The sequence below is a fragment of the Rhinoraja longicauda genome, chromosome 5, assembly GCF_053455715.1.
Source record: "Rhinoraja longicauda isolate Sanriku21f chromosome 5, sRhiLon1.1, whole genome shotgun sequence".
Taxonomy (NCBI): domain Eukaryota; kingdom Metazoa; phylum Chordata; class Chondrichthyes; order Rajiformes; family Arhynchobatidae; genus Rhinoraja; species Rhinoraja longicauda.
This window is the reverse complement of record NC_135957.1, coordinates 17,388,552-17,406,916: the sequence shown is the minus strand read 5'-3', so window position 1 is coordinate 17,406,916 and position 18,365 is coordinate 17,388,552. Positions and strand designations below refer to the sequence as shown.

General features: G+C 44.8%; 1 protein-coding gene across 11 annotated transcripts in view; it reads left to right on the top strand.

Annotated features, from left to right (window-relative positions):
- Positions 1–18,365, top strand: part of adgrb3 (adhesion G protein-coupled receptor B3) — a 590,910-nt gene that overhangs the window by 285,825 nt on the left and 286,720 nt on the right. For all 11 annotated transcript variants that reach the window (XM_078398997.1, XM_078398996.1, XM_078399002.1 and 8 more), the window contains 2 exons: positions 6,391–6,555; positions 8,151–8,315. In XM_078398997.1, coding sequence (XP_078255123.1) covers positions 6,391–6,555; positions 8,151–8,315 — 330 coding nt within the window. The remainder of the gene's footprint in view (positions 1–6,390; positions 6,556–8,150; positions 8,316–18,365) is intronic.

The window sequence follows — 18,365 nt, the reverse complement described above, 5'->3', positions numbered from 1 at the left end:
TGTGCTTGAATGATGGAAAGTGGGGATATGCATAAGGTGAGAAATGGAAGCTGCCAGAGATCTTGGAGGAGAGTACAGTTCAGTTCAATTTAGCTTAGTTAATTGTCACATACACCATGTTACAGTAAAAAGCTTTTGATGCATGCTATCCAGCGAGCGACAGACAATACATGATTACAATCGAGCCATTTACAGTGCATAGATACATGATAAGGGAATAACATTTAGTGTAAGGTAAAGCAAGTGAAGTTTGATCAAAGATAGTCCGAGGGTTACCAATGAGGTAGATAGTTGTCCAGGACTGCTCTCTGATTTTGGTAGGATGATTCAGTTGCCTGATAACAACTGGGAAGAAACTGTCCCTGAATCTGGAGGTATAGGGTTCGGATGGAGGAGATGGGGATAGAAGTACCCGGGAGTAAACAGAGATATGGATTTTGAAATGGACATGTTGCTGGTTTAGGAATTAGGTATAAACTACTAGGGTTAGATTCGGTTTGCTCAGTACTTTTAGGTGAGTTCAGAAGGGCAAGTCATACATTGAAACTGCATGTGCAAAATGCCATCTCCGCAATAGATGTTTTGGAATCAACTCATAAAAGCTTTTAATATTATGTTTTCAAGCCAGCAGCTGGTAACTTTGTATGATTTGGAAATGGCTATACCTCTACTGTTTGTGAAGTGAACTGGCAGCATCAAGTGGTGGAAGTGGGTTCTGCATCAAGTGACTTGAATCACTGTGAGTGTCCCAGAATCATACTGCACAAAAGGCAGCTGTTCAGCCCCTTGTACCTGTGACAGCTGCCGAACAGAGCTCGATAAATCCATTGCAATCCCCTACAGCACTGCAACTACCTCCATTTAAAATATTAATTAAATTTCCCCTGAATATTACTATTGAATCTGTTCCCACAAATATTTGGGCAGTGCATCCAAAATCATTGCAACTTGCCACATATCCTCTTGGATTTATTTTTGCGAGTTAATGATCTCAAATCCATGTTGTTTCACTACCAGACCTCCTGCTTACAGAAATGCCTTTTCCCTGTCTACCCATTCAAGACTCATACATTTTTCAACAACTCAATTTCTCTGCACCCTTTCACAAAACTGAAGCCTCATTTTCCCATGATCGTTCTCAGCTGAATCTAGGGTCCAGGGCTCGGGGAAAAGATATTTCCAATGGAAGTAAAGAAAATTAATCCCGGCTTGATGGATTTATGCAGCAAGTCTTGTTTAAAAGGAAGGATTGTTTCTTTTTTTGACTCTTTATATGGCAACGGTGGATCAAAAATAGTTTCAGTGGCATTGATGAGAGCATGAGTCAATTTGCTGACAGGTTTTGTTGACGCTTTTTGCAAAGGATCAGATTTAATATCAGCGATGATCGTCATTAACTGGACATGTTTATGCAGTTGAATCATCAGAGCATTTGGAAGATATTCAGACCTAATTCAAAGAAGTGAGAGGAGGGAATTATAAAGCTCTGGGCTGCAGCAGCAGCACGCACACACAGCAGCCAATAAAAAATAGCAATGAAAACTGGGCATATAGCAGGGTTTGAACTGAGGAATATAGATATCTCAGGAATTCATTACTAATAACATTTTAAAAAATCAATTGGAACATTAGCAACCTGATTGTGGACAAAAAAGCAGTGTTATATTTCAAAAGTAGTATTTTGAGGATTACATTTGTTAATTCTTACAAAAAATTGTTTTGTTGAGTTTAAAAGCTTGCTGTATTTTTTCATGCAATTAGTATTTTCATTTGAGTGCTCAGATTTTCACACCTCTAAAATTATCTAAATGCAGGAACATGCAGCAAAGGAGAATCAGGTGCCACGTCAATGCTCCCAATTTGTAATGCTCCCAGTTTCCTGGTCATTAAAGTTAATCACCCTTTGATGTGATTTACCAGCATATAATTAGTGACAGTGTGTGGCAGTCTCCTAGGAGACTAGTGCTCATGGAGTCATTCTTTGAGAACGAAAGCACCAAGGTCAATACAGAAACAAGCCAGGCTTTGTTTCTACTCTTGTATTATTTTTTATTTGTCACAAACGGTAGGAAACATAGACACAAGCAATTGCAGGTGCTGGTTTATCAAAAAAGATACAAAGTGCTGGAGTAATTCAGCAGATCAGGCAGCTGCGTTTCATGTCAAGGCCCTTCAGACTTTTATTGTGGAAACACAGGTTTGTTTAAGTCAAGTTTATTTGTCACATGGCTATGTTTCTAAGTCTCAATCCACATAGATTGACCCAAATTTATTTTTAAACACACCGCTAATGTACTTTAAGCATAGTAATGCAAATTAAAACAGTTTTGCAACACTTCACTTGAAGTAAGGTCCATTAGTTACTTTTCCAATGAAAATGTCTCTGCCTGCACCACTTTTGTTTTGTAAAGCAACCTTTGCCTGTGAGTCAAAATCAATTCCCAATTAGCTTAACAAGGTCTCCAAAAGCTGGCCTTTCATTTTCTGGAGAACTGACAGAGGATCATTTTCCCCCAGGATCTTGAGGCACAGAATTTAAAACACGTCACTGAACCAAAGTTAGTGGCATGAAGGGTAGACACAAAAAGCCAGAGTAACTCAGCTGGTCAGACAGCATCTCTGGAGAAAAGGAATAGGCGACGTTTCACGTCGAGACCCTTCTTTAGTGGAATGAAGGTCCTGAAATAATACAGCAGGAAAAGAGACCTTTGGCCCCACCTGATTTATGAAAGAGCCTCTCCCTTCCTCGTCGCCCCCACTGCCTTGCAAATCAACTACTTACCCAGTATCACCTGCAGGTTCCCACTAAATCTGCCTCCCCACTACATTTCAGGTCACTGCGATTGAGTAAAGTATTTTGTTTTGTGTCTTGTCTGTTTCTAATCAATGAGGTGGTCTGAGTCACAGACAAGGCCAGCATTTGCTGCCCTATCCCACTCGCTCTTTGGGAGCTGCTGGTGATCCACCTTTTTGAGCTGCCGCAGTCACTGTGCTAGAGGCACTCCCATGGTGTTGTTAGGTGGGGAGTTCCAGAATTAGGAATTTACAACTGTGGAAGATCCTTGAAGTTTGTGGCTCGTACTAAGCCAGGTGGTAATTTGGACCGTGAGGAGGATGCAGAGAAGCTTCAAGTGGATAGAGACTGGTTAAGCAAATGGGAGAGGCCATAGTACATGGAATATGATGTTGGAAAATGTGATGTAATTTTGGAGTCATAGAGTCAGACAGTGTGGAACCAGGCCCTTTGGCCCAACTTGCTCACACCGACCAACATGCCCGATCTACACGAGTGTCAGTTGCCTTCCTTTGGCCCATATCCCTCTAAACCTGTCCTATCCATGTATCTGTCTCATTGCTTCTTAAACATTGCGATAGTCCCTGCCTCAACCACCTCCTCTGGCAGCTCATTCCATACACCCACGATCCTTTGCATGAAAAGGTTACCTCTCAGATTCCTATAAAATCTTTCCCGCTTCACCTTAAACCCATGCTGTCTGTTTCTTCATTCCCCCACTCTAGGCAAGAGATTCTGTGCATCCACCCAATCTATTCCTCTCATGATTTTATTTTCTTTGGTTTAAAAAAAGGAAAACATTATTTTAAAGCAATTGGAGATTGGAAGGTGTTGATGTGCAGAGGGAATGTGTAGGAAGGAACTGCAGATGCTGGTTTACACCGAAGATAGACACAAACAGCTGGTGAAAAGGAATAGGTGACGTTTCGGGGTGAGACTCTTCTTCAGACCTTGACCCGAAATGTCACCCATTCCTTTTCTCCAGACATGCTGTCTGACCCGTTGAGTTAGTCCAGCTTTTTGTGTCTATCTTTGGTCTGCAGAGGGACCTGGGTGTCTTTGTATACCATCCACTGAAAGATTACATACAGATTTAGGAAGTGTTTATAAAGGTAATTTGTAATGGTAGCCTTCATTGCAAGAAGATCCGAATACAAAAGCAGACACTCCATTTAAGACCACTTCCAGAATACTGCATACAGGTGGCGTGACCTTTAAAAGAATGAAGTATTGGGAGTAAAGTGAATGCTTACCAGATTAATTCTTGGGATGGCAGGTTTGTTGTGTAAGAAAGCATTAAGTGGTCTAGCGTTAGCGACCTTAAGTTTAGAAAAAATGAAAAGCAAACCCCAAAGAAATGTATAAAACTTGTAAGGGGCATGACAGGTAAAATGCAGGGAGGATGATTTCCATGAACCAGGTTCATTCTCTCACCACAAGTGAGTAAAAACATCACCCAGATGGAGGTGAATCTTTGGCAATCTCTACCCCAAGAGGGTGAGACAGCCTCAATAACTAAGTATATTCAAGACAGACAGACTTTCCTTTGTAGAAACCAGGTAATAATTATACCATCTCCATATCGGAGTCAAGAGGGCACAGGTTCTGTGTAGGAAGAAACTGGTTTTCACTGAAGATAGACACAAAATGCTGGAGTAACTCAGCAGGACAGGCAGCATCTCTGGAGAGAAGGAATGGGTGAAGATTCGGGTCGAGACCCTTCTTCAGACTTCTTCAGTTTCTCATTTGGGAGCCGAATACAAGAGTCTAGGCTGGTTCTGCAGTGTGATTCTGAGTGAATCCTGCACTCTCAGGAATTGTGATGCAGGGGTTAGACGCTGCAATACACTTCAAATGGCACTTTAATGCATCACTGCTGGTAATGGTGGACAGGCCATGCTCCTTCTCTATCCTGCAGTTATAATATTTTCTCCTACATGGTTTCCACAAGACATGAAAGAGAATAGCTTGTGTTTTCTTTAAATGCTGTATTTGCTTTGGTATTTGCTTTGATTTTTTCCTTTTCAACACAGATGTCTTAAATGACTTGTATATGTTTTCATTTATTGTGCTGGACACAATAATTCTTAATTGGGATCAATTGCCTTGGAAGTTTTAATCTTTCTGAATTTTGGAATATACTTCCATTTTGGACAGATGGTTACCTCTCCATCAAATCCTCTGTGAAACCTTGATGTCTACATTTCAGATTATTTGGCGTATGCCACGGCGCTGTTGAATGATGGAGGAAGAGTGATAGTTTTTTCTTTTGCAAACAATGGAAGTCTAATTAAAATTGTTAATGAGCTTTTTTTGGGTCGATTATGTTATGCCACAAACTAACAGAGCACAACATCAATCTACTACTTGCGAATGAATTCCCAGTTCAGATAAACGATGGAAATATATGCTGGTTGTTGACTCGCAAGCAGGGGGAATATATATTGGAAGCAAAATATGCAGCTTCTATTCCTGTGCCTCCAGGATTTTCAGAGCACAGTGTCCATGCCATTGCAATGATGCATACTAAAAATGTCATTTTTGGTGTGTTACCCAATCACCTTTAATGTATGTCCCTTGATTCCTGACCCCATCTGAAAATCTGAATAACTTCTCACTATCTCCTCTACCTCAATGCTTTAACCATCTATCAGATCCCTCGCAAATTTCCTTTATGCCAAGGAATAGATTCTCCTGTCTATCCACATAACTAAAGTCCCTCACTCCATTAAACTGCCACAGTGCTCATCAGAAGTGCTAGCAAAATTTGACATCTCAGTTAAGTCTCCTTTTAACATTTCCCACTCGCAAGAAAAAATATCCCAGCTGCTTCGATCTTTCCACAAAAGTCAAGTCCATTATTCCTCATATCATTTAACTCAGAATATGTGGCTCCAACAGAAGAACACCAATTAAAGTTACATAATCCCTTACAATTTAGCGAACTGCAAAGAGAGACTTCACAGTAAAGTACCAAGGTACATATTAGAGGAGCAACCAAGAGATGTTGGATAGACTGGAGATGTAGATAGGTATAGGGAGGGGTGAGACCAGGGGAGGCTGAGAACTTTATCGTACACATTGGATGGAGAGGTCAGCAGGGCTGAACCTGGTAGGGGTCCTGGCAGATAGGTTGCTGAAACCCACTATTGAAATGGAAGTAGAAGGATGAAGGACAAAGGCAAGGTATCGGCATGTTGCTGCAACTTTTGGCTTACTCTCCTAATGTGAACCGTCGCCTCATCACCATTTGGGAGTGGAAGTGCAAGGAGAGAAAATTAGAGGGGGAGGCACGTAACAGAAAGAGCAAAAAAGAGTTAAATTGCTATCGCAACGCTTAACAAACATTTAGACAGGTACATAGATAGGACATAGATATGTCTATTGTCTATTGACAGGGTTAGAGGGATATGGGCCAAACACAGGCAGGTGGGACTAGTGTAGATGGGACATGTTGGCCGATGTGGGCAAGTTGGGTCGAGCAGCCTGTTTCCACGCTGTAAGACTCTAGGGCTCTATGACTCGACTGTGCCTATGGGGCTAATTGGCAGCAACATAATTGGAAATGATGTTTTGCACATGCTATGTTTTTACAGTTGATGGGCAATGGAAAGAGTGGGGTCCTTGGATGGACTGCTCGGTGACCTGCTCCAATGGGACACAGCAGAGAACCCGCCAGTGCACAGCAGCAGCTCACGGTGGCTCTGAGTGCAGGGGACACTGGGCTGAGAGCAGAGAATGCTTTAATTCCAACTGTACAGGTAAGGGTGTTTGCCACTGCAGCAACAGATTTACAGCCAGCATGCGAAAATCAATCACGAGATTATTGGCTGTTTCTGTTCGGACTGGAGTGACGGAGCAAAGCAGAATCTAGACGCGTAATCTGCACTGAGTCAGAATTGACCCACCTGCGGTGTTGACTATCCTGTGTAATTGCAAACATTTCCAGCAGAGGGAGACCAGTTCTGTAACAAGGTGCTTATCTGAGAATGGAAATCAATGACGATCGAAAGGGTGGGAGGACGAGGAAAGACAAGACTGTAAGCTCGGGTGAAGCAGAATCGTAAAACACAGAATTTATTGGCATTGTGATTGTTTCCATAATTGATCTTACCACGAGAAGGATTCATCTGCCATTTTGATTGAAGTCTTCCCCTACACACAATACCAGGAATCCAAAATAAATTGTTAAAGTAACATAGCAACATAAAACAGTTTTGGGGATTGAAATTTTAGGACTGGAGCTGAGATCACCAGATCCATATGTGTAGGATAGAACTGCAAATTCGGGTTTAAATTGAAGATTGGCACAAAATGCTGGCGTAACTCAGCGGGACAGACAGCATCTCTGAGTCTGAAGAAGGGTCTCGACACAAAACGTCACCCATTCCTTCTCTCCAGAGATGCTGCCTGTCCCGCTGAGTTACTCCAGCATTTTGTTCTATCACCAGATACATACTTTGAAATCCCAGCAGGAATCCAATGTGGTAAATGCTGACGGCATCGTCTGTCACCAATTATTAACATTACACAGACAAATGATGTGATACATACATGGGAGACAGGAACACATCACACTACAGCTTGACGCTGCTGAGGGGCATAAGCACATCAAAGGCCACCATTCAAGGCCTTTCACATATACTTTGTATCATCCCCCTTTCAACCTTTTGACATTTTACTGCTCTACTCTTTTTATGAATGAAGTACTTTCAGGATGGTCTGAAATGCAGGCCATGGACTACCGCCAATGAAAATGTGACTTACCTGCTCCCCGTGACTATGCTTCCACCCCACTGCAAAGCATGGGCTTATCACCTTGCTTAAAGCCCCTGCTGAGTTGAAATATCAACACATTACCATTTGAAGGGTATTGATTTTTAAGGACAGTAGAAGCAAGCCTTCAAATCCAGAAATGCAGAGGTAAGGCAATTCACTTACTGCAGTGATGAAGCCAAATAGAAGGGACGTGCCTTGGCCCTTTGATCACCTTCATATCTGTGCTGACAGATGCTTTCTTCAGCAGCTGAATTGCCTCTTCGTTTGCAAAATAAATGGAACAGGTAGATAGACTGCAATGAACAATAAAAACACATTGGTTTTTAGTCTCAAAATTGCACAGTGAAAAATAAAGTGTGCGATGTGTGCTGCTCAACAGCTGGATACCGTCAGATCCATTGCAATGCAGCTTCCTTGCCTTCAGCAGTTTTTCCAGTCCATTTCAGCAGCTGGTGGTCACTAAGCTGAGGTATAGATTGGCCTAACGTAGTTCTTTTGAAGCCAGAAATGGATGAACATTATCAATCTTGAGTTCTGACATTGTCTTCATTTCTCTACATTCTCTTTTCCCTTAAAGAGGACGGGCAGTGGAATCCCTGGGGCTACTGGAGTGGATGCTCCAGGTCGTGTGATGGTGGCTGGCAGAGAAGAATCCGTGTGTGCCAGGGTCTGGTGGTCACGGGAAAGTCTTGCGAAGGACTCGGTGAAGAGATTCAGAAGTGCAGTGTGCAGAGGTGCCCGGGTAAGTCTACAGGTTCCCACACAAAAAGTAACCAAGCGCAGGATTTCAGATGACTGCTTAGTGGTTACATTCTTGCCTCTGCATCCAAAATCCATTGGTCATAGACTTATTCCAGCAATTGAAGCACAAAGCTTCAAAAAAATTGATCACAAATCAATTGATCACAAAAATTGATCACAAACCCCAGGGTTGAGGGAATATTGGGATGACTAAAGGGCCTGTCCCACTTTAGGCAATTTTAAGGCACTTTATGTATTTTTTTGTAAATCAGCACCTGCAGTTCCTTGTTTCTATCACACAAAAAACCCCACATTATTCTGCATTCTACTTTTGGCCATTAGTGGGAAGAATTTCTATTAAGTTTAACAGGTTCTCTGCAATCCCATCCTCCCTTGTACCCATTCCCATTGGAGACATTGAGTCGAGTTGAGCAAGTGATATGGACCATCTGGTCTTTGCTACACTTTCTGCTCTACGAGCCTGCTCTTGCTCCACAGCCACCAGCCCAATTTAAATGTTTTTTCTTCTTTCTCCCTTACGTTTATTCAAGTCTCTTTAAATGATTCAATGCTGTTTGTCTTAACGGCTCCCTTCGGTAGACAGTTCTTGTGACGAATCTCTTTCTGTGAGAACAGTTTCCTCCAAGTCAAGTCAAGTCGAGTTTGTTGTAGATGCCTGAATATGATGAGCTCCAGGAATGATGAATGTCTTGCTTGCATCAGCATCACAGGAGCATAGACTTGGATAACACACAAAAACAAAAACCATATACAACAAATATATAAATTACATTGCTGACTCCCTATCGTTTACAGGTGACTGTAGGTCTGTCCTTTGTGTGGAAACTCTTTGCCATGTCTTCTTCATTTTGAAGACCTAAAAAATTGTCCTTCAACTGTTCCTTTTCTATAGGAAGGAGTGTATACAGTTCGAAGAATATGTTGTTGAAAACGGCTTAAACCAACAATTAATAAAAGATTTGCTGCATTTGCGTAGAATTTCATGTTTTGGGCTGCGGTAACATTATGGTACTGGACTGGTAAACTGCAAACCTAGATGATAATCCAGAGAGACTGAGTTTAAATTCCACTGGTGGCACTTTGTGCATATGGCTTCAATATTCAGAAGGAAATGGGTGAATAATGGACAGGGAATCTCAAACATTACTTCCATATTTAGGCGGTATGATGGCGCAGCAGTAGAGTTGCTGCCTTATAGCTCTTACAACGCCAGAGACCCGGGTTCAATCCTCACTACGGGTGCTGTCTGCACAGAGTTTGTATGTTCTCCCCGTGTCCTGCGTGGGTTTCTCCAACATCTTCGGTTTCCTCCCACGCTCCAAAGACGTACAGGTTTGTAGATTAATTGGCTTGGTATAAATGTAAAATTGTCCCGTAGGGTAGTGTTAATGTGCGGGGATCGCTGCTTAGTGCGGACTCGGTGGGCCGAAGGGCCTGTTTCTGCAATGTACCTCTAAACTAAACTAAACTAAAATATTCAGTAGGAATGAAGCCTGTCATCCTTGGACAATGCAGCCCACATGTGACTGGAGCCCTACAACAATGTGGTTGGCTCTGAATCACCCTCTGAATGGTGTAACCGGCCACTCTGCTTAGTTTAGTTTAGTTTAGAGATACAGCGTGGAAACAGGCCCTTCAGCCTACCAAGTCCGCACCGACCAGCGATCCCCACACATTAACACTATCCTACACACACTAGGATTTACACTTATACCAATCCAATTAACTCACAAACCTGTACGTCTTTGGAGTGTGGGAGGAGACCGAAGATCTCGGAGAAAACCCACGCAGTCAAGGGGAGAACGTACAAACTCCGTACAGACAGTGCCCGTAGTCGGAATCGAACCCGGGTCTCCGTCGCTGCAAGCGCTGTAGGGTAGCAACTCTACCGCTGCACCACCATGCCGCCTGTAGGAGGCTGCAAATGCTGGTCGCCCAATAGTTACTCATTCTTGAGAACAAACGGAAACAAACAGCAATTGGGGGCAGTCAGCCTGCACTGCGATTTGCAGTTTCTGCTGACAGAATTTAGAAGACCTTCAGTGTCCATTACATTATGTTGGTGAATGCAAATGTCATCTATTTTGAAGCAAATCATATGGCAATGAGTATCTCGGGAAAGATGTACTAATGTGAAATGCAGGTTCACCAGAACAAAACTAGGATCGTTCTGCAGGCAAGTAATATAAACCAAGCTCTTAGTCATAGAGTCATAAATCTGTATCACATGGTAACATGCCCTTTGGCCCACCTTGACTATGTTGTCCAAACTGGAATTATGAGCTAGTCCTATTTGTCTGCATTTCGTCCATATCCAATTAAACCCTTCCTATCTACTGTATATATCTGTCAAAGTATCTTCAGGGTCATAAATGTATTCACTTTTCTAACTTCATCTGGCAGTTCATTCCAGGTATGGAATATCATCTGAATTAAATGCTGTCCCTGACGTCCCTCTTAAAATTCTCCTCTCTCACCTTAATCCTCTGACCTCTTGTTTTACAATACAGTAAACTCTCGTTACTACGGATCTCTTTCTAACAGATTTCAGTTATAGCAGATGGCCCCTAAGTCCACATAACATCCTGGTGAATTTCCTGCACCCATTCCAACTTAATGACATTCTTCCCATAAATGGGCAACCAGAATTGCATGCAGTGCTCCAAGTGTGGTCTCGCCAACGACTTGTACAACTGCATCATGAAGTCCTAGCTTTTGTACATAATACCCTTCCTAACAAAGGCAAGCATGCCAAATACCTTCCTCACCACACTGTGCACCTGACTCACCACTTTCTGGAAACTGTGCACCTAGAGTGATACAGTATGGAAACAGGCCCTTCGGTCCAACTTGCCCACACTGGTCAACATGTCCCAGCTACACTAGTCCCACCTACCTGCCTTTTGGTCCAATAATCCCACTAAACCTGTCCTATCCATGTACCTGTCTAACTGTTTCTTAAACATTGGGATAGTCCCTGCTTCATCTACCTCCTCTGACAGATGGTTCCATACACCCACTACCTGTACTCCCTAATTTCTGTGTTCGACAACACTTTCCAGGGCTCTACCATTTTTAGCATGTAAATGGTACTACTTCTCTTTACACTGCCAAAACCTAATTTAGGAATTTAAGACGATGTATAGATTTGTGGGTACAGGAAGATGATAGGGAATTCAAGACTGTATTCCCTGATGGATAATGTCAAAAACTGGAGGACAGAACAAATCGAGAAAAGCTAATATCAGCAGAATGCATCAAGGAAATTGTCACACAGATGTTTGTGGAAGTGTGGAAATCTTCCCCCAAAGTTGTTGAGGTTGAAGGGGGGAGGGGGGGGGGGGGGGGGAATGAGGGAGTGGCAGTAGGAGAGAGTTTAGTGAACATAAAAACTGAAATGTAGAGACTCTTACTGCGTAAGGCTAGTTAGAGGCATGGAACCAAATGGACTAAATACAGATCAGCCATATGTGTTTTTTAATGTAATGACGGGTGAATGGCCTGCCTTAGTGCTGTGGTCCATGTTCTGCCCATTTCCTCTCTCTTGTGTATGAAAGCTTGTGAGGCTGGCGATTTTCCTTTTAATCCCAAGCGTTCAACTGTGATTCAAGCCACTGAAGGGATGATTGGTGCAGTGGGCTTGGTGAAATATATGCTGTATTAGTGCTGCGCTGTGTGTCACAGGGACAAGGTGTTGAGTAGCAAGAGGCCATCTGGCCATGTTTACTGCCTTTCCAAATCGTTTCCAATTGACAATGAACAATGACTAACCCTGCCTCTTTTCCTTTATTGATTTAACTGTGTTCTTCTACGCCGCAAGATCTTTGAAGCTGATAATTATAGGATGTCTGTTCTCTGTTTTAACGTTTTGGTCGCTGGCAGTGTGGCTCTTTGATGCACTGTAGCGAGAGATTTTCTGCAATGAAAATGACAACGGGATCAGAGAGCAGTTCAGTTATTAAATAAATTTAATCAACAGGTTATCAGACTTGTGTTACAAATTGCTTTGTTTGTGCATCAAGTTTCAATTATGCCTAATACAGAACAGAAGGGTGGTTTAGAAACATAGAAACATTAAAAAAAATAGGTGCAGGAGTAGGCCATTTGGCCTTTCGAGCCATCACTGCCATTCAATATGATCATCTAAAATCAGTACTGTCCCTGCATTTTCCCTATATCCCTTGATATCTTTAGCCCTAAGAGCTAAATCTAACACTCACTTGAAAACATCCAGTGAATTGACCTCCATTGACTTCTGTGGCAGAGAATTCCACAGATTCCCTGAGCTGCAGACCTCCCTGTCCGAGACCAGGTCCTTTGTCCTCACATACCGTGGTCGGTTGGTGAGGTAATCCAGAATCCAGGATGTGAGGTGGTGATCCACTCCTGTGCGCTCCAGCTTGCCCCCCAGAAGCCCCAGCTGGATGGTGTTGAATGCACTGGAGAAATCAAAGAACATGATTCTCACAGTGCTATCCGGCCTCTCCAGGTGTGAAAGAGCTCTGTTCTGTAGGTAGATGATGGCGTCCTCCACCTCGATACCAGTCTGGTAGGCGAACTGCAGCGGATCCATTGATGGCCTCACCAGGGGATCCCCTCTCATCCTTTTAAATTCCAGTGAATACAAGCCCAGTCGTCCCATTCTTTCATCATATGTCAGTCCCGCCATTCCAGGAATTAACTGGTGAACCTACGCTGCACTCCCACAATAGCAAGAATGTCCTTCCTCAAATTAGTAGACCAAAATTGCACACAATACTCCAAGTGCGGTCTCACCAGGGCCCTGTACAACTGCAGTTGGACCTCCTTGCTCCTAAACTCAAATCCTCTTGCAATGAAGGCCAGCATGCCATTAGCTTTCTTCGCTGCCTGCTTCACCTGCATGCTTACTTTCAGTGACTGATGTACAAGCACACCCAGGTCTCGTTGCACCTCCCCTTTGCCTAATCCGAACATCATGTTGCTGTGCATTTCGTTCATGAGACTACACTTTGTGTCTTGTGTGAAGATCTGGTCACCCAGCTGTTGGAAGGATGCGATTACGCTGGAAAGAATGCATAAAGGTTTCATGAGGCTGTTGCCAGGACTGGAGGGCTTGAGTTATAAGGAGGGGCTGGATAGGCTGGGACTTTTTTCCCTGGAATATAAACAGTTAAGTGGTGACCTTGCAGAGGTTTCTAACATCATGAGGGGCATAGGTGAGTTGAAAGGTCACACACAGTTTTTTTTCCCCAGGGTCGGGGAGTGTAAAACTAGAGGACATAGATTTAAGGTGAGAGGGGAGAGATTTAATGGAAGGAAGTAAATTTAATTTCTGGGGCTGTTCACAATAAGTTGAGATCAGCTTTCTTCTTCAACTCCCTATTTTCTAAATTTTCAGCGTAAACTCTCTCACATCTACCAGCCAATTTTTTATTCAATCAAAATGAGACAAAACAAACGATCTCCTGCAATCTTGCTGCTTCACTTCCCAAAGGGAAAGTGCGCCACTGTGGGAGTGAATGATTATGCCACAAATCCTTCCTTTTTCACACGTATGCTCTGGGGCATTGTGGATGCTGCTCTCCAGCAATGCAGGACTTTGGAAACACACACGTTAACTGCTGGTTGCTGATCACCTCTTTAGTTTAGCTTAGAGCAGACATGTCCAAAGTCCGGCCCGGGGGCCAATCGCGGCCCGAGGTCAGATTTTATACGGCCCGCAGCTTCTGTCTTAAAATTTATTATTTATGGCCCGCCAGCACTGTCTAACAGAATGAAGGTAGGGGGAGAGGGAGGGGGAGGGGGAGGGGGAGGGGGAGGGGGAGGGGGAGGGGTGAGGGGGAGAGGGAGGGGGAGGGGTGAGGGGGAGAGGGAGGGGGAGGGGGAGGGGGAGGGGGAGGGGTGAGGGGGAGAGGGCGACTACACCTCTTGCTACACCTCCCGGCGGTCAGCGCTGCCCAACCTCCCCCCCCCCCCCCCCCCCCCGAGCGGGAGAGGCGACGGCGACGGCGACGGCGACTACACTTCCGGTGGCGGGGTTGAGGGATTGCAGGGGACGGGGGGGACGGGAGAGCAGCAGCAGAGCTCTCCTCACCCCGCACGCTCATTGGCAAGCACTCCCGTCAGTCGGGCGGGTGCCGCATCCCCCCCCCCCCCTCGCGGGGGAGGCGACGGTGACTACGACTACATCTCCCGGCGGTCAGCGCTGCCCAATCACGGATTGTCAGACGCGAGGTCCGGGGGGAGCGCATTAGTTAAAGGTCCGGGGGGGGGGGGGAGAACGCATTAGTTAAAGGTTCAGGGGGTGGGGGGCGCATTAGTTAAAGGTCGGGGGGGGGGGCACATTAGTTAAAGGTCGGGGGGGGGGGGAGAGCACATTAGATAAAGGTCCGGGGGGGGGGGGGGGGAGCGCATTAGTTAAAGGTTCAGGGGGGTATTGGCCCTTGGGTATTTTCACATTATCAAATCTGGCCCTCTTTGATAAAAGTTTGGACACCACTGGTTTAGAGGTACCGCATGAAAATGGGCCCTTTGGCCCACTGAGTCCACGCTGACCATCGATCACCCGTTCACACTCGTTCCATGTTAACCCGCTTTCATTGCCACTCCCTACACACTCAGAGAAATTTACAGAGGCCAATTAACCTATAAACCCACACGTCTTTGGGGTGGGATAGGAAACCCGGAGCACCCGGAAGAAACCCACGTGGACCCTGGGAAAACATGCAAACTCCGCACAGACAGCACCCATGGTCAGGATTGAGCCCGGGTCTCTGGCCCTGTGAGCCTGCAGCTCCACCAGCTGCACAACTATGCCACCCACAGTCTACAGTCTACAGTCATGCCTTCCATATCCTAGATGCCAGTGTCTAGTGGAGTGCCCCAAGGATCTGTGTTGGGTCCACTGTTGTTTGTCATTTACATTAATGATCTGGATGATGGTGTGGCAAATTGGATTAGTAAATATGCAGATGATACTAAGATAGGTGGAGTAGTTGATAGTGAGACTTGGGCCTTTTGGAAGGGTGGGCTGAAAGATGGCAGATGGAGTTTAATGCTGATAAGTGTGAGGTGCTGCATTTTGGTAGGACAAATCAAAATAGGACGTACAGGGTAAATGGTAGGGAATTGAGGAATGCAGTGGAACAGAGGGATCTGGGAATAACTGTGCATTGTTCCCTGAAGGTGGAATCTCATGTGGATAGGGTGGTGAAGAAGGCGTTTGGTATGCTTGCCTTTATAAATCAGAGCATCGAGTATAGAAGTTGGGATGTAATGTTGAAATTGTACAGGGCATTGGTGAGGCCGAATCTGGAGTATGGTGTGCAGTTCTGGTCGCCAAATTATAGGAAGGATGTCGACAAAATGGAGAGGGTACAGAGGAGATTTACTAGAATGTTGCCTGGGTTTCAGCACTTAGGCTACAGAGAGAGGTTGAACAGGTTGGGTCTTTATTCTTTGGAGCGTAGAAGGTTGAGGGGGGACTTGATAGAGGTTTTTTAAATTTTGAGAGGGACGGACAGAGTTGACGTAGGTAGGCTTTTCCCTTTGAGAGTGGGGAAGATTCCAACAAGGGGACATAGCTTCAGAATTGAGGGACAAAGGTTTAGGGGTAACATGAGGGGGAACTTCTTTACTCAGAGGGTTGTGGCTGTATGGAATGGGCTTCCGATGGAAGTGGTGGAGGCTGGCTCGATTTTATTATTTAAGAGTAAATTGGATAGGTATATGGATAAGAGGGGATTAGAGGGTTATGGTCTGAGTGCAGGTAGATGAGACTAGGTCAGGGAGAATGGTCGGCGTGGACTGGTAGGGCCGAACGGGCCTGTTTCCATGCTGTAGTTGTTTGTTATATATGGCAAGGATTAATCTTCGGGGAGATTCAGTTCAGCCCATTCAAAGGCTAAGGAAGGCATTGCCATGGTCAAGATGCCAAGGGGGCAGCATGGTGACGCAGCGGTATAGTTGTTGCCTTACAGCACCAGTCCCAGGTGCGAAACTGACTATGGGTGCTGTCTGTACGGAGTTTGTATGCTCTCCCCATGACCTGCGTGGGTTTTCTCCAAGTCCTCTGGTTTTCTCTGCATTCTAAAGACATGTACGTTAGGTCTGTACGTTAATTGCTTTCTGTAAATTTTCCTTAGTGTGTAGGATAGAACTAGTGTGTGGGTGATTTTTGGTTGGTCAGCGCGGACTCGGTGGGCCGAAGGGCCTGTTTCCACTCTGTATCTCTAAACCGCACACCGACGCTGGAGACCTGGGTTCGATCCCGACTACGGGTACTATCTGTACGGAGCTTGTACGTTCTCCCCGTGACCTGTGTGGGTTTTCTCCGAGATCTTGTGTTTCCTCCCACACTCCGAAGACGTACAGGTTTGTAGGTTAATTGGCTTGGTATAAGTGTAAATTGTCCCTAGTGTGTGTAAGATAGTGTTAATGTGCGGGGTCGCTGATCAGCATGGACCCGATGGCCGAAGGGCCTGTTTTCGTGCTATATCTCTAAACTAAGCTAAACTAGACTAAACTAAACTAAACCAAACATGCCAAAGGTGACGGAGAGAAGATTTATCAGAGCTGCCTCTGGTAGTGGTCCATCTGAGAATGACCAGCACGGCCGTGAGTTGAGATGGGCACTCTGTGGCTCCCCAAGTTTCCGTGCCACCATGGCGAGCAGGACAGGCAGCCTGCTGTGTAAAGGCCATGTGCAAGGTTAGGTCTGAGCCACAGAGGTCAGAAGACCTAAGGTGCAGAGGTCACTATGGGAAAGGTTAGTTGTAAGGGGTTGTCATCTTGTCAATGCAGTTCATTTCACTGGATTTCACCCTGTTGGGAGAGGGAAGAAAATTGTTTAAAAATTGACTGCACTGTTACCCAGGGAGCCCTATCTGTCCAGCAAAACTTCATGATCACCATGGAGGGCAGAGAGGGTTCGATTATAAATCTGCAGCCTCCACAATAAAATTACTTCCCAAAGCATTCTATTAAATTTTAATTTTGATGAGATACTAAAGGAAATGCTAAGTCCATTCCATGAAGGAGACTTACACAAATTTAAATCTTGGAACGTTCAAACAGGAGAAGCATTATTTTCCAGCACACTTATCAGTGTGTAGAGATCATGCGAGAGTAGTAGATATCGTGTCATTTGAAAGTCTGGAGCTTTGATAATGCACATAGTGCAATTGCTTGCAGTGGCTGGGAGAATCAGTGACCTGAGGCCATGGATACTAAGTAATTGGCAAACATGTCAGCAAGGAAATGAGGAGTATATTTGCAATGGTCTATTATGCGATGGCTGAGCAAATTGGAGTCATTTGGATTCATCATTTTTAGTTTAGTTTAGTTTAGTTTAGAGATGCAGTACGGAAACAGGCCGTTCGGCCCACCGAGTCAGTGCCAACCAGTGATCCCCGCACATTAACACTAACTTACACATACTTGGGACAATTTACACTTATACCAAGCCAATTAACCCACATAGCTGTACGTCTTTGGAGTGTGGGAGGAAACCGAAGATCACGGAGAAAACCCACGTGGTCACGGGGAGAACGTACAAACTCCATACAGATGGCACCTGAGGTCGGGATCGAACCCGGGTCTTCAGCGCTGCGCGCTGTAAAGCAGCAACTCTACCGCTGCACCACCGTGCCGCGCTGGGAAATCAAGTCAATTGATGATGTGCTGCACTGTTGGATGGCACAGTGGTGGAGTTGCTGCCTTACAACGCCAGAGACCCAGGTTCGATCCTGACTAAGGGTGCTGTCTGTATGGAGTTTGTGACGGTGTGGGTCCTCCCTGTGACCATACGTCCTCCCTGTGACCGCGTGGGTTTTTCCCAGGTGTTTCGGTTTTCTCCCACACTCCAAACATGTACAGGTTTGTAGGTTAATTGTAAATTGTCCCTAGTGTGTAAGATAGTGGTAGTGTATGGGGTGATTGTGGATTGGTACTGGCTCAGTGGGCCTGGTTCCGTGTTGTATCTCTTAAAGTCTAAAGGATTGCCTGGAGCAATCACTGTGATGGCTGTTTGTGTTAAAAATTGTAATTG